General features: G+C 38.0%; 1 protein-coding gene across 1 annotated transcript; it reads left to right on the top strand.

Moving 5' to 3' along the window:
• Positions 1 to 2,926: 2,926 nt before the first annotated feature.
• LOC137298701 (snaclec A8-like) lies at positions 2,927 to 12,670 on the top strand. Its single transcript, XM_067830982.1, has 4 exons — positions 2,927 to 2,984; positions 6,706 to 6,959; positions 7,961 to 8,140; positions 12,441 to 12,670. The coding sequence occupies exons 1-4, from the start codon at positions 2,935 to 2,937 to the stop codon at positions 12,668 to 12,670; spliced, it is 714 nt and encodes a 237-aa protein (XP_067687083.1). The 5' UTR covers positions 2,927 to 2,934.
• The last annotated feature ends 2,926 nt before the right edge of the window (positions 12,671 to 15,596 follow it).

The raw sequence follows: 15,596 nt of genomic DNA, 5'->3' as shown, positions 1-15,596 counted from the left end.
CAACTCGTATTATCCACGGTACGCAACAGTCATTCGGGTATGGTGTGATTCGCTGTGTATGATGCGTTTACTGAAATATAAACAAATATCCTCACTGCTGATGATTGGTAATATAGAGAGGGTCTAAGAACAAGTCAGTGTTATTTAACACAATGCCCACAGCTGATAGCCCTGCATACTGGTACATTAAAAATGGGGTTTGCACAATTTACCGTATTGGAAATCGACCACAAATCTTGAGCGTGACGGGCATTTGCACTAACCACTCGGCCACCACACCGTTCCTACTTTAGCAATATCACGGCTGCGGACACCAGAAATGGTCTTAACAGTCACTGCCTCCATGTGGGGAATCGAACCCGAGTCTTCCGCGTGACAATCGACCGCTTTAACCACTGGGCTATCCCACTGTCAATCATAGTACTGGTATTAACTAATGGACGCATTGAAGTAAATTTGACCTTTGTAGAAGTAAAACGTGTAATTGCAGTGGAAAGTGTAAACTGGAGAATACAAGGATATGAAACAGAAAGTGAGTGATATGATAGGTCTTTTCTTAATTTGTTTTATTTTTTCTTCTTTCAAAAATCCCTGGCACCATTATTATGACAATGCTGTGCATGTTAATCATACATGTAAAATATTGCGAGGAATATAAACATGCATAAAAATGGTTGGTTTCATATGTCACTATTTCAGCAATAGGCCGGTGAACAAAACAAATATTTTTCTTGTATTTTGCTACTCACTGGAGAATGATGAGCCGCCTAATAGCTGGAATATCGCTAGGTGCGGCGTAAAACTAAACACACTCACTCAAGAATGATGAGAAATTCCACAAAACCTACCAAATATGTCAACCTTAGGAAATGTCAGACTTGAATCGTAAGAACCATGGTTTTCGGTGTCTTTGGTAAGATATCTCCTTATCTATTGTTGACATTGTGAAAGTACTTAGGTTAGCTTACCCTAACACAATGCGATGAGGTAGTTCAGTGGTTAATGTGTTCATTCATGACCCGGATTCGATTCCCCGCGTGGGTACAATGTATGAGGCCTATTTCTGGTATATCCCGACGTGATATTGCTAGAATATTGCTAAATGCGGCGTAGGTCTAAAAATGTTTAACTCACTCACTCACTACACTAATACACAGCCCTACGGATGATGCTCCAAACCTGCCTCTTTTCTTACATGAATGTACATTCTAATCTGTGTTAAATAATGTAAATACCTAAAATGTATTATGTGGGTCCAGTTGAGATAAGCTATAAATATGTTTGCACGTTGTTTAAACAATTGTTAAAAAATATTGTTACAAACATTAACAAACTTGTATTCTTTCAGACCTGTTGTGCCAGTATTGCTGAGAATGAGACCTGTGTACGTTTATGCACATTCTACTGACATGCGTTAAGAGTATTTACACATGTATCATTATCAGTATTCATTGTCAACAAAATTTGTCAACAAAACAAATACTACATACTCCATCAAGACATAAACACAGCGTTTGATTGCATAAAACTGCCAGACACTAAATACCATGCAGCTGGTGCACTGGGTTGTCTGGTCTAGACTCGATTACTAACAGACCGCAGCCATATAGCAGAATATTGCTGAATGAGGCGTTGAATAACAATCAGTCAATCATTCTGAGAACAAACGCTTGCCTGGAGCAGGAAGTTGAATGTCTTCTCACAAATAAAACACGGTGCAAGAGATGGTTGATATCATTTCACCATATGCCTCCTCCGAAATAAAAGTCAATTACTTGACAAACACAAAAATAATAAGCCTCCAATACATAATGTGGATGGATCATCTGGCTTGCCTAAATGAAACAACGCTGTTACCATGGATACACAGATAAGCGAGGTGACGTCAGTCTGTTGTGACGTAACTCCCGCATTAGTCAGCGCCTTTGATCGCTCAGTGAAGTTTCTTAAAAACCATCATATACTCAAGAAATTAAGAAAGTTGACACCAACGTTATTGGTAATAATTGGTGCATGGTAATTCTGTATAGTTGCTTGTGCCATACGACATTTTCAGTATAAGGTTTGAACATGGCGCGACCAACGTGAAAACATTTCCCTTTAAGTGTGAAAAAAGCGAAACACAACAATCACGAATCATTTGATACCATAGCGATGTCACATGCACTGGAATGTAATCTCATAGACACTACTAAATATGAGTATGCCGCAGTTAGAAGGTCATTCACCTGTACGTGCCATATGTAGGTTCAGTACAGAGAATCCGACGTCATACAATTTCATGACAAAGTTGATCCAAGCTCTCTGCCATTCATGCAGCAAGACCTAGCAAGAGCTTTACAAGTGCCTAGACGAACGAAATCATACTGATTAATATTTGTGTATCTAGTTAAATGAATCTGTCAAAACAAATTCTGGACTGGTTATCGCAGTAAGTTTCGCAACAGGACGGAACCCAGTTAACAGGAAACGAGCCTGTTCAGTAATCAATGTTTTGACTTGACATGTCATGCATGTCTTTTTAAAACACATCCATCTCCATAATCACAAGTGGATCCTGAGGAGCATATTATCCTAAACTTAGGACTTTATTGTTCATGAGCACCCCACTTCTCCATATTCCTGATCCTGACCCTAGTTGTAACACTACCTCTGTTGTTGGATGCAATTTAGCAATTGTCAATTTAATAACTTGGTTGACAACGAGTATACGATTACCAACCAGTTCGGCAGGTTGAAAGCATTAAAACGTATTCTAATCAATACAGTGAACACTTTCAAGGACGCAGGTTGATTGCTGGCTCATAACGACATACATAGAGGCCTGTGCGAATGGGTAAACTATCTCTGTGACAGACATACTGAGTCTTTGTGACTGTTCCAGTCAGCTGGTTAATGGTTATCTGTCAGGGTATGGTACAGATGAATGCGTACATGACTCTTAAGACTTGCTTCTCCGTGTTGACCTTCAGTGCTGTGTATTGGTAAGTCCAGAATTTTCTTTCTCAAACAATATGTATGTTTTACACGTTGATATTAATGCTCATCAATTTGCAGGTTTTGCTGTATTGCTTTTAGTTATTCACGATCTCTGTCCTTTCGCGATAATTAGGTATGTATGTCTGTTAGCAATAAAAGTGGTAAAAGTCTACGGCATGCGTCACTATGGGCTTCAAAAGGCTAGCTAGCCATGAACAGCGTTGAGCCACACTTAAACTGTGAATTACCGTGGAAGCTGTCCTAACCGGCACTCATTTGGAAGAATTAATCCGGTTTAGACAATGTGCCGAAATGTAGAGCTGATGATCAATGTACAAGCCGCGGACTGGACTGAGATTTTATGCTACTGTCGGCAACTTGCCGGATTAGAAACATGCCGGTTTTGACAGCTTCCACTGTATTCTCTGTATGTAATCAACAGCAATAATTCCCTTTCAAAACCCCTACGAGAATAGCCAGTCTCGGTTATTCGACGAAACAAACTTCACTGGGCAGGAAAAGTAAAAATAGGAACTCAAATATTATAGTGTATATTTCGGTTTTGGGTTATACTCAAACTGTTATATTTACCTGAGTTACTGTTCTTCATCAACAGGTATTTAATAATATTTAATTTGTTCTAATTCCCTGAGCGTGAAAAGCAAAAGCGGGGAAAAAGATATATTTATATTTTTGTTTTATTGGTTTTGTTCTATGCTCAATGTCAAATATTCATTATTGCTTTTTAATTTGTTGCATTTTGAAATAATTAACGTGTTCCAGCACACTGAACACGAAAGACAAAAGCGTTTATAGATATTGTTTATACTTTATACATTTTGTTGTACATTGAAACCGTTTATCCATTTATTCATTCATTCATTTACATATATTCAATAAAAATAACTGTTTTTGCAGAGTTCTTACTTATCTGCGACATTTCCATAATATGTGCTTGACTAAGGTCATTACTAGAGCATTTCATATGACATTTAAGTAACTGAATTTACAAGAGACAAAATTGTCTCTTTTGTTTCTATTTCAATATTGGATGATCAGTTTGAAAGGCTATCACTTGTACTTAAACATACGTTCATATATACAGGGAAGAATGGTTTAACAACTAATCGCAGCTAAACAAGATGTAACAAGACACTAAAACGCAAGACTCAGCGTGCAATTTATGACATTATTTCAACACACAGCGTCTGTATCTACTTCAGGCAAAGACATATTACCTTCTAATGGGAATAATTTGTCTAATTCTTATTGTTTTAAACAAAATATGATGCCATCTTGAGGACACACAAACAAAATCTAAGTTGAGCTTCCTCAATGTAGCGGTTTTTGACAACAGGTTCGAAAAAACAAAAACACTTTTAGAGAAAATGTAAGTACGCAAAACTGCAAGAACAAGCACAAAAATGTAAGAACGCCCCAAAATGTAAGAACGCGCAAAACTGTAAGAACGCAAAAAAGGTAAGAACGCGCAAAACTGTAAGAACACGCAAAAAATGTAAGAACGCCCCAAAATGTAAGAACACGCAAATTGTTAGCACACGCAAAACTGTAAGAAAACGCAAAATTGTAGAACACGCAAAACTGTAAGAACGCGCAAAACTGTAAGAACGCGTAAGAACAAAAGTACTGACATTCGAACATCGAATGATGGGCAATATGCGTTGAGATTCACTACACACTTTGTAGATCTCATTCAATTATAGATGAAAATTACTGTCAATATCACTAAGGAAATTTCATATTAGATTTTCATGACTCAATTAAATGATGTTTCATCTAATATAGTTCGGTGATTTCTAAGGAGAGTTAATTTGGTAGGAGAGAAATGGCTTTGAAAAGTAGGAATTTGCTCCAGAATGCAATATACAAATAATATAATCATGTGTCACCATTTTCTGGAATAATCATCTGAAGTTTCATCTGTTATGGTCAGGAGGGCTTTTATTCAGAATAAAAGAAACGTCTTCAAAATGTGGTGACAAAATGGAAGTCCCTTTGAACCAGGAAAATATAACACAGGCAAGTCTAATACATTCAATAATATATTGAGAAAGCAATAAGAAAATGTACTGTAAGTTTAAATTAAAAAATATCCAGATAAACGGAGCAAACGTGCTGAGTCCCGCTTAAACCTCCCCGTGTTTCTCTCTACATTTCTTCTCTCTCTTGATATCCATTGATATATAAAGTATAACTAAATGAGTTGATAAAATGCATGTGATATTATCCATGTTACCATAAAAAAGTCTGTAGTGATGGATTATTACTTTATTCCTCGTTAATCAGTTCTATCCGATAGTGAACGCAAGAAGCTTTGTCGTTCTTTTATGCATAATGTATAACTTAAATGGTTGATAACATGCATATTTCATTATCCATGTTACCATAAAAAGGTTTGTAGCAATGAATACTCAACGTAAAGTGAATATGAATAAGACTCGTAGCCAGATAACGAAATTAATAATATATCATAATATCCCCCCCTTAAAGATTCTTTACATTTACACACACCTGCCTCCACACAGTTTACAGTTGTGGAATCCTTGCAGGAGAGTACATGAAAACGCGATCGTTAAATGCACATAAATGTATCTATCAAAATCACCTAAGCTTTTCTATTTCTGACCAAAACACCATATTTGTACTCAGCGGCAATTGTATATTGTTGCCTTGTTTTAAAAGCTTTTGAAGAATTATTGGTCAAAACGTCACCAAGAAAACATGCCACGCTAGCCCAGGACAGTCTTGGTCATGCCACAGTCCTGGAGACTGCACAACCTAGCTTTGGTTTGAGAATTTCCAACCAAATTGTCAGGAATCGATTGTGAGAAGTGAGATTTGACCAAGAAGGCCAGATGTCGCCCCTTCTTTCAGAGACTTCCATCTGCGCAATCGCTTGGAGTGGTGTCGTAGAGTTCGGAACTGGAATCCTAGAAACTGGCATGGAGGCGAGTCGGTTCAGTGATAAATCACGATTTCTTCTTCACCGACGATATGGAAGGTAGCGTGTGTACCGTCGGAAAAATGAACGGTGTATCCCTAAATGACATGACAACGCTACTTCACACACAACACACACTTTACATAGAATGATTGCTCTTGAATGAACGCAATAAATCTATCTAAAAATAGCTTAATATGTGTTTCTATTGTTGAAGAAAAATAATACGGTAAATCCGTAAAGACCAATTTATTTCATGAAGTGATAGCGTCATATCTTGATAGTGTTACGGTTAATAAATTGCCGTGACAAAATGTAAGTCCCTTTGAACCAGAAAAATATGACAGAGACTATACGACATACCGTCGAGAACAGCCCAGAAAAGCTTGGCTCTCTCGTAACACTCAGAATCTTCTAGTCGGAAGTAAACAACAGATTGCCAAGGGTAGGTAACTGGAGCACTATCAAGAAGACCGCTAAAATTCTATTACCACTGAACATACATATGAAACGAAAAGTGATCCATAATCAACACTCAAAACTCTAAACATTGTGACCCAGAAATAACTATCAATCAATCACAGATAATACAGATTACAGAAAATTTCTTGACAAAAGGGTATATAGTCTCAAATGTTATTTTACTATGTAGTGCATTAACATAACGCACAGTGACTGTATACATCATAAGATTCTATAGTCCATGGCTGCATTGCAGCTAATATTGTTTGATGTTTTGTTGGTTTATTTCTCAATCGTTTCAGTATTCAAACAGATAGAAAGATGCGACGCCATCAGTTTGACGATAAGTGGATAATGAAGAATGCCCTTGACAATTGGAGCGGCATCTCCTCCATTGCAGCGTGTGCTGTAAGGTGTGCTTCATTCCTCGGATGTCAGTCATTCTCTTTTCACGAAACGAGTCGATGCTGTCAACTGCATTCTTTGCCCAACTTTGATCCGGAAGCTGTCGCCACGATTCCCTCTCTTGGGGCAGCTTACTTTGGTTCCTTATTAGGTGAGTATAAATCATGTATTAGTGAGTGAAGGAGTTTAATTTTACGCCGCTTTTAGCAATATTCCAGCAAGGGACAACAGGAATGGGCTTCACACATTGTATCCATGTGGGGAATCGAACACGGGTCTTCAGCGTAATAAGCGAAGGTTTTAACCACTTGGCTACCCCACAGATGCGAATCACGTATTAATGATGTTCATAAGCCAAGCTATAGCTGGACACAATTTGTCAGATATTACCCATCGCACATTAAAGAGTACACTTGAAAGAATAATGTTCACTTCACATTTGTCTAAACGACATCTTGGTAAATAAAAGTTCACGATATTTCTTTCTGTTATGGTAAGTCTGCAATGTTGAATTAAAATCATTAATTCTGGAAGTTCAATCTCTGGGTGTTCTGACTCGTGAAGATTTGGCTTGGAACCTTTCTCCAGCAACTCCGGCCAACTCAACAGTTGTCAGGTGCTCACTGACTTTGTTGACACCTTCCACAGCATCCAAAGTGCGTAAATCGATGGAAATGTCGGTCGTTCGATTGTTTGGTCGAGATTTGATACATTTAGATGTCTAGATGGGACATTGTTGAAAGCCACATACAAAATCTGTGTCAATGCATTGTGTATGTGTAAGCATGCATTCACAGAGAACAGTTGACGCTTCAGTTAATTTGTATGATCGGTTCATCTTCAATTTGTCAGCTGACACTTCAGTTAGTCTGCATGACTGGTTCATCTTTGTTTTGTCAGCTGACGCTTCAGGTAATCTGTATAATCAGTTTACCTTAGTTATTAACATATTACGTTATTTTTCACATACAGCATTAGTTTTAGGTTTTGCATTACGCTGTTACATACTGCGTTAGTTTTTACATATTGATTTTACATATTGTACAGAGTCCTACTACATTTGTACAGGGCCCTTCAGTCACCCACACAAATATGTAAATCCATTTTTTTTCTGTTCTTGTCACAATTCATTGCTTTTTTCTAATTCTACAGATTGTTCTGGTGGCAACAGGATCTACAGTTCCACAGAAGACATTTGCATTGAAGTCATGACAACCACAAAAAGTTGGCCTAATGCTGACAGCACGTGTAAGAATCGAGGTGGTCGACTGGTTGTGGCGGACAGTGAAAGAAAGTTCAACTTCATCAAAACAACGCTGCAAAGATCAGCTGGTAATGCACCGTGATCTTAAAGAGGTTTAGAGCTAAAAGTGATAGTTGTCAACGCTTCAATGTTTTATGTCGAATCAGGCACCGATACATTTACCCATTTATGTGTATCATTTAAAAATCTTTCAAAACACAAGTTTTATATTTTGTTATAATTACATTTCAGGGCTAGTTACTGAACCCTTATCACGTGACGTTATCTCACTTTGTGACATCATTGATTCCTTCTACATACAATAACGCCACTAAGATGTTCTTAGGCGTTGAGCACACTTTTAGGGTTAAAGCACTATACGTACAGTGTTACCCATAGCGTTCAGTGGTAGATGCCTTGATCGATCTGTGTTTATGGCAGATGTTTTGTCTTTTGAATTCAATAGTTTTTTATGTTACCTCCTTTTGCAGGTGATGGATGTTGCAAATATTCACAAATTGAATATGATTTTCGTCTTCTTCTTCTTCTTCTTCTTCTTCTTCTACTACTACTACTACTACTACTACTACTACTACCACCACCACCAGATGTGTTGTAACAGGTGTCTGCGCCAAAGCTAGGTGTCCGTTGAAAGGTTGCTGGGCAGTATCATCAAATTTAATTTATGTTCCTACATGACGTAACATGATATATTGACAGGAGCGATTGGTCCTAATAAATGGCGCCTGGTGCTTGGGTTCTGACCAATGAACAGAGAGACTTATGGTTAACTTTTTTAGTCCAATCTACTTCATCCAATCGATTGACTTGGCCTCTTCTTCTCAAGGCGCTTCATGGAGTGGTCGTTCAGAGACCCTTCCCTTTGAAAGTCTGCGCCGATTTGATATGGCACTTTGCTTGGTTGACTCTCATTTCGGTTTTGTCACTCACTACAGATTCGTTAACAAAATCAACATTCTCTCCAATAACCACCAGTAGTGTAATGCCTGTTCAGACTGTTTTACGATTGGATCATTATGTTCACCAGACAATGCTGTCACGAGTAATCCCAATTTACAGTTTAGTCCAATCAACAAATCCAAATGAATATATAAGGATGTGCTTTTAATCTGGTAAAGAGAACTGAGATCCGACTTTCTTAGTCTACATTTGTATTCTCCATGAGGTTTGTTCTTTACATGGGCATTATGAAGTTTGTCTCTAACCTGGGTGGTGGCGTACATAACTAACCTTCCACAAACTGTGCCTAGATTTTCGAGGCTCTCTTAGCGTTAAGATAGTCGTAACTTAATGTTAAAGTATGACACTTACGACTATCTTAGAAGTAAGAGAACTTCAAAAATCTAGGCTCTGGTCAATAATTCTTCCCTTTAGTAACCTGACTAATCCTCTCCCATCCACATCGGTATAAACGTACACCATCAAACGTCTGTTACATTAACATTACATTTTATACAGCATTGGATTTAATTTCTTTAAAAAAATACTCTACTTCTGGGACTAGATTTTCGTCTACTCTTTCAATGAGTTTAATAACCATGACACCTAACTTACTTGTCTGAATATGTGCATCGGAAAAGAGTATTATCGAGGTAAGTCAAAGTCAAAGCATCGTTACTGTGTAGTTCCATTTATTTGTTAATCAGAACCATGTTCTGGTATTAGTATATATATTTCAAAGTAGACACATGTTCACAATGAAAATGACAGCAAAAAAAGAACCAGAGGGCAGATTAGTAATAATCTATTGCCCACAGATAATCGTGAAGGTTTTATACCAGAGAAGATCCGGGTTAGAATTAGGAGATAAACAACATGTGTTGGCCAATTTCCGGGTGTTATTGAGTATTTGAAGCACGGGAATTCATTTGGAACCGACGGTTCCAAATGCATTCCCGTGACGGTTCCAAATGCATTCCCGTGCTTCAAATACTCAATAACACCCGGAAATTGGCCAACACATGATGTTTATCGACATTGTAAACACAAAAGTAAACCAAAGGGGTTTTAGTGTCTGCACTCGTTTACATCGAATACGGACACAGCGGTGAAGTGTCATCAGCTGGCCGTTTCAGCTGGTTCTCATGGTAGCATCTGGAGTTGCTCATTTGTGACGTCATTCTAACTTTACGTCACAATATGATTTGAATGACGTCACCACTGTTGATGACACAACAAAACAATTGCTTACGTGTCAATACGCGGTGAATAGTCTTTCAGTTTCCGGGAATCTAATACCATTTAATCATGTTTTTCAACCAATCAGATTACAGAACACAGTAACTTTTGGTTTACAATTGATCTTCAGCAACCGATGCTTGTCGCAAGAGGCGACCAACGGGATAGGATGGTCAGGCTCGCTGATTTACACCTGTTGTTATCGGACTGTTGAATAACAAACAAAAGTGAATGATTGAAGCGTTTTTTAACAGCTGGATACATGTTGATGTAAGAGGAGAAATTCACTCTACGTCAGCGATACATTCACTTTACACAATTTAGTCAACAGTTTAAATGATGTGAGATATTCGTTGATATCACATTCACCATAGAAGTTCTTAAATTATAATAAAACATACTGATATTGTTAATGACGTAGGTTTATTAACTGTATTTATCGTATCAAATAATATGCTTTATAATGTGAAATTCACATTGATTGTATTCTAAACAACAAAAGCAGTTTTTGATATCTAAAATGTGAGGATTAAATGCGACAGTTGGTTGTACAATCTTGATAGTCCTTTCGACGTCGTTCTTCAGATGGTAGTAGCACAACTTTTCAGTGGCAAAGCGTTTTCGCCGACAAGATCTTCGCGAAAGATCAAGCATGAGGAAATGGTAGCTTGAATGATTCATGTATCTGGCTGTTTTATAAAAGTACGCGTATTTCTTTCTAAATGACAAGTGCAAGTACATATCAAACTGAGGATTACCATTGCTCATTAAGTAAGAACATTGCTTGCCTCATAACTTCCTCTAATTTCGATTTCAAATGAACAACTATGTCTTTGTGAAAACATTTCCTGTCCAATAAGTTAGGGATATGACACGGTGGACGGTGTGCACATACGATTTGAACGCGTCACGCACTGGTATCACAAGCGTGGTGGACGGAGTCCACACCCGTTTTCAAAACAATCTTTTAGATGGAGTCCACACCCGCTTTCAACAATGTGGTGGACGGTGTGCACACCTGTTTTCAACGCGTCACGTACAGGAAATTTGGATATTTGGAAACGAAGCGTAAACTACCACCAAAGGCCTTCAGGGCATTCGAGAAATTTCATATGTCGATATGATTCTCTGAATCAACTGTAGTGGAAATGTCAACATAAAATAATATTTTTTTTAATTGTTCCTATAAACGTAATGATATTTACATCAAATGATTTTATCGTACAATGCATCATATCGTAATGTGTATGCGTATGTATCTTGCATAATCATGCTTGCGCTGCTTTAGCAAATATTAAATATAACAGCTGGGGACACACGCAATTTATCTTCATAAGTTGCAATCAAGTAGGGAACTGAACCTGGGACTTAATCGTGACGAACGACCGCTTTAACCACCAGGCTACCCCACCATCATGATGTTCCAAAGTGATCACGATATTTCATTTTAAAGATACAAAATTCACTGATGATGATTCACACCTGGTATAGCCCTAGGTAAACGATAGTGTCTAATGTCATGTATCCTCATGTAGAGACACACGGTTTTGGAGCTCCTAGTCTATCTGATGCCAGTAGCATACATCAAGGTATTAAGCACTTCTACATCAGGTATCAACACATTTGGATATCAGTCATTCACAAATGTTCGTCATACGGTCATAATTTGACAATCGAGTCTGCTAATAACTGCCATTTCCTAGGATTTAGGAATCATTAGTATGTTGGTTGCATTTCGACAGTTCATTTTGGTCAGACATCAGATACTATCCTAAACCAAAGTTCACTAAGAACTTTGACACCTGCGATGATGTTATGACTGTCACACTCAAGCTGGAGCTTTATGATTGAAGGAATTTGCTATGTCAGCACTTGACAGAATGGCTTGACGTTATCTTTTAAATAATGTGAGTGAATCTGTCTTAACGCCGCTTTTAACAATATTCCAGTATTAGCACGGCAGGTGCAATGGGAATGGCCGTCACACATTGCACCCATGTGTGGAATCGAATCCCTTCCTTCGGCGTGAGGTGCAAACGACGCCGATGTGACGACAAAATGAACTCACGCACTCTAAAGAGTTCTTTTATGTGCATCACCTTTCCGAGTACTAGTTCTGACGTTCATAAATACAGTTTAACGATGGCACGTGCATGCTAATATGATCATAGAACACAACTTATGTTGTAGCATGGAGAACCACCAATTATTGGATCGGCTTGACTGATAAACCTGTGGAAAACGGGATATTCATCTGGTCAGACGGGACGCGGGCAAGCTACACCAACTGGATACCTGGCGAGGGAAGGAGTTCCACGGAGTTCTGTGTGGAGATGGTCCGCTCACATGACTACAAGTGGAACGATAACCCTTGCTGGGCTCCACTCAGATTCATCTGTGAATACACACCTGATATATAGTGACTGTATCTCAGAGAGCTGACATTGAGATTAAAACTAAAGCCCACGCGGATTGACTGATCCACATAAAGATAACAGACGCCCTCTACGTAATCGTCGGTGTGTGTGTTTGATTATACTTGCCCCTTAGCAATAGAAAGATAAATTGTAGGTAGGGTGTTATTAAACAATACAAAAGAAGTGATTATTGCAATAAAGGCAAAAGATGTTAATATTCACCTCTGCAACAAAGTCCAAAGTTCGCAGAGATCTTCTACGGAAGGATGATCCTCATGTACAATGCTTGTCTTCTTGTAGCTTACGAATGTCCAAACATATGGAATCATTTTGTTATTGGATGAGAACAAAAACAGATATATCACAATGAATATCGATAAGAAGAAACTCATATCTGGTTTATCTGAAAAAAAGTAACGATGTCCTAATCTCCTGATATATTTTTAAATAACGTCCATATAAATTTTTACTTGTACAATCAGTTTCAATATTCTCAGAAAGGAAAAGTAACGTTTACAATATCGAGATAAAACACACCATATCTTGTACTTTGTCATTTGTTATAATATACTACTAACAAATGTATGGAAAACACCAGAAATATTGATAGTCATGTATAAACGTACACGCCCAAGCACAATCCTTAGAGTATTAATGACCTCATCACCTGTAAATGTATGTATGACTATCAAATTTTAAGGTGTTCCCTTACGTTTTGTTTGCACTATATGCTTGGCAATGTGAGATACCGCCACAATCTGTATACACACGCATGGGTTACATTTGGTTGTCATTTGATGTCAGAATGTTGTAATTAAAATATGAATAAGACGCAAGGATTAACTCCTTATATATACCTGTCTGAGGCAGATGATCTTGGAATAATGTTTCTTTAGCATTTTTCCAGATAATAGTGTCTACATCTAGACGAAGTCTTAAAGTTACACACCATTGCTCAATTCCGAATCTACAGATGCAATATATAGCAGACCAAACATTGTCGTTTAACACAGCCTCCTAATGCTCCTTCTTCATTGTTACCATACAACCCACTAAGAGTTTAGACTCCCTTAAAGCACTCACCATATAATATATCATATGTAAGCATACATGGTTTCATCGAAACTGAATAAGAATCATGCATCAAATTATTGAAACGCATGTGCAAATATCGTGCATGTAAACAGCAAATTTGGTGTAACGCTAAGTTAATAATTCTCCAGTTTATTCAATTCATGACATTAATCTTTTCGACGTTACGAAGTAGTTAGTCAATACATCAGTTCATGTGTAAACGGTACCTTTAAAGACTATGGGACATTTTACCAAATGTATGTTAGATAGATAACAACATGAGCATCGGTCAATACAACTGAGATACTACAGCAATAATCAATCAATAAAGCCTGATCACCAGATCCCGATAGTTTCATCTTTGAGGTAACTTAAAACTTAAAACCAATCACTCCAGGAAGATTTCACAGAGAACGGGATGTTATGACAGCCTACTGTTTAACACTTGGGACGCCGAGTTAATATTCCTGACAAACATGTTTAAGGTCTGGAAGTAAACCTCATGCAAGAATTCTGCTCACACTGTATGGTGCTCAAGGGCCACTGCACTCTTGCAGTCCAGTGATTGATTCCGTGAACAACTATCCAGAGATATGATGGCATCCGATCTCCGTGCATGGCCAAGAGGGTCCATTACGCCGCATCTTACAAGCCCCTGTATTTACGTTTGTGTATACCCACCTGAACAGAAATGTAAAACGTTAGTATAATATTTCAGCATATTTCTCAAAAGCAGTTTACAAAACATTCCTTTCCTATTCCAATGGATAATATGTTTACTTGGGTTCGATTGTTCGGAGGGTAAACACTTACTTTTTTACGAATAAATATTTACATAGAATTGAAACAACAAAACTTGCACAGTAATATAGTCTGGTTCATAATTATTGAGAATTTTTCTTCTTACTTTGAGCTATCCTAACACCTCAACTGATTCACTGATACTTAAAACTAAGTAATGGTATAAGGGAGGTAACTCATCTTGGCCTACTGAGTATAGTACAATTAGAGTTACCTCCCCTGAATTTGTAGCAGACGTCATTTTCCTCAGCACTGTCAACAATGTCTGCTGAAGATAAAAGAAGGTTGATTTTTGAGTTGTGTAATCAAGGAATTGATGATGTAAATACATTGGCAGAGAGAACAGGAACTCCTCTTTCTACTGTGTATAGGATTAGGAAGAATTTTAAAGAGGGAAAGGATTTTGGGCACCAGAAAGGAGCAGGGAGACCCAGAAAATTGGACTTCTCAGATCGAGTCCGGCTGGGAATTTTAGCGTCTAAAAAGCAAAGGGCAAGCATCTCCAACATCAGGTATGAAATGATAGAAAGGGGATCAACAGTGGTATCAAAATCTACAGTTAGAAGAAATTTGATTGATCTTGGATGGGAGAAAAAGACTGGAATTCCTTCTCCTCTCATGAAACAAGAACATAAAGACAGGCGTGTTGAGTGGTGTTTGGCACATGAAAACTGTGACTGGGAAAATGTGATTTTTACTGATGAAAGCTCAGTATGGGTATATCCCAATAATGTGAAAATATGGACAAAGTCTGCGTCAGTACCGTTGTATCGACGACCTAAATACAGCCCAAAGTTTCATGTATGGGGAGGGATATCCTTATTAGGAACGACCCCGCTGTGTGTGTTTGAGGGAGATCTGACAAGTCAACGCTACACTAACATATTAGATAATTTTCTCCTTCCAAGTGCACATGTGTTTTATGGAAATGACTAGATTTTGCAGCAAGATAATGATCCTAAACACACCGCAAAACATGCCAAGCAGTGGTTTCAGGAGAAAAATGTGACTGCATTACCATTTCCTGCATATAGTCCTGACTTAAATCCCATTG

Source organism: Haliotis asinina, chromosome 10, assembly GCF_037392515.1.
Source record: "Haliotis asinina isolate JCU_RB_2024 chromosome 10, JCU_Hal_asi_v2, whole genome shotgun sequence".
NCBI classification, from domain to species: domain Eukaryota; kingdom Metazoa; phylum Mollusca; class Gastropoda; order Lepetellida; family Haliotidae; genus Haliotis; species Haliotis asinina.
Note: the sequence above shows the minus strand (reverse complement) of the source record. Positions and strands in the feature narration are given on the sequence as shown.

Excerpts from the sequence above, each read along its gene's own strand:
- LOC137298701 (XM_067830982.1), top strand. The coding sequence starts at position 2,935 with ATGACTCTTAAGACTTGCTTCTCCGTGTTGACCTTCAGTGCTGTGTAT. Across the intron at positions 2,985-6,705 it reads ACCTTCAGTGCTGTGTATTG|TATTCAAACAGATAGAAAGA; the intron begins GTAAGTCCAGAA and ends CAATCGTTTCAG. Across the intron at positions 8,141-12,440 it reads AACGCTGCAAAGATCAGCTG|CATGGAGAACCACCAATTAT; the intron begins GTAATGCACCGT and ends CTTATGTTGTAG.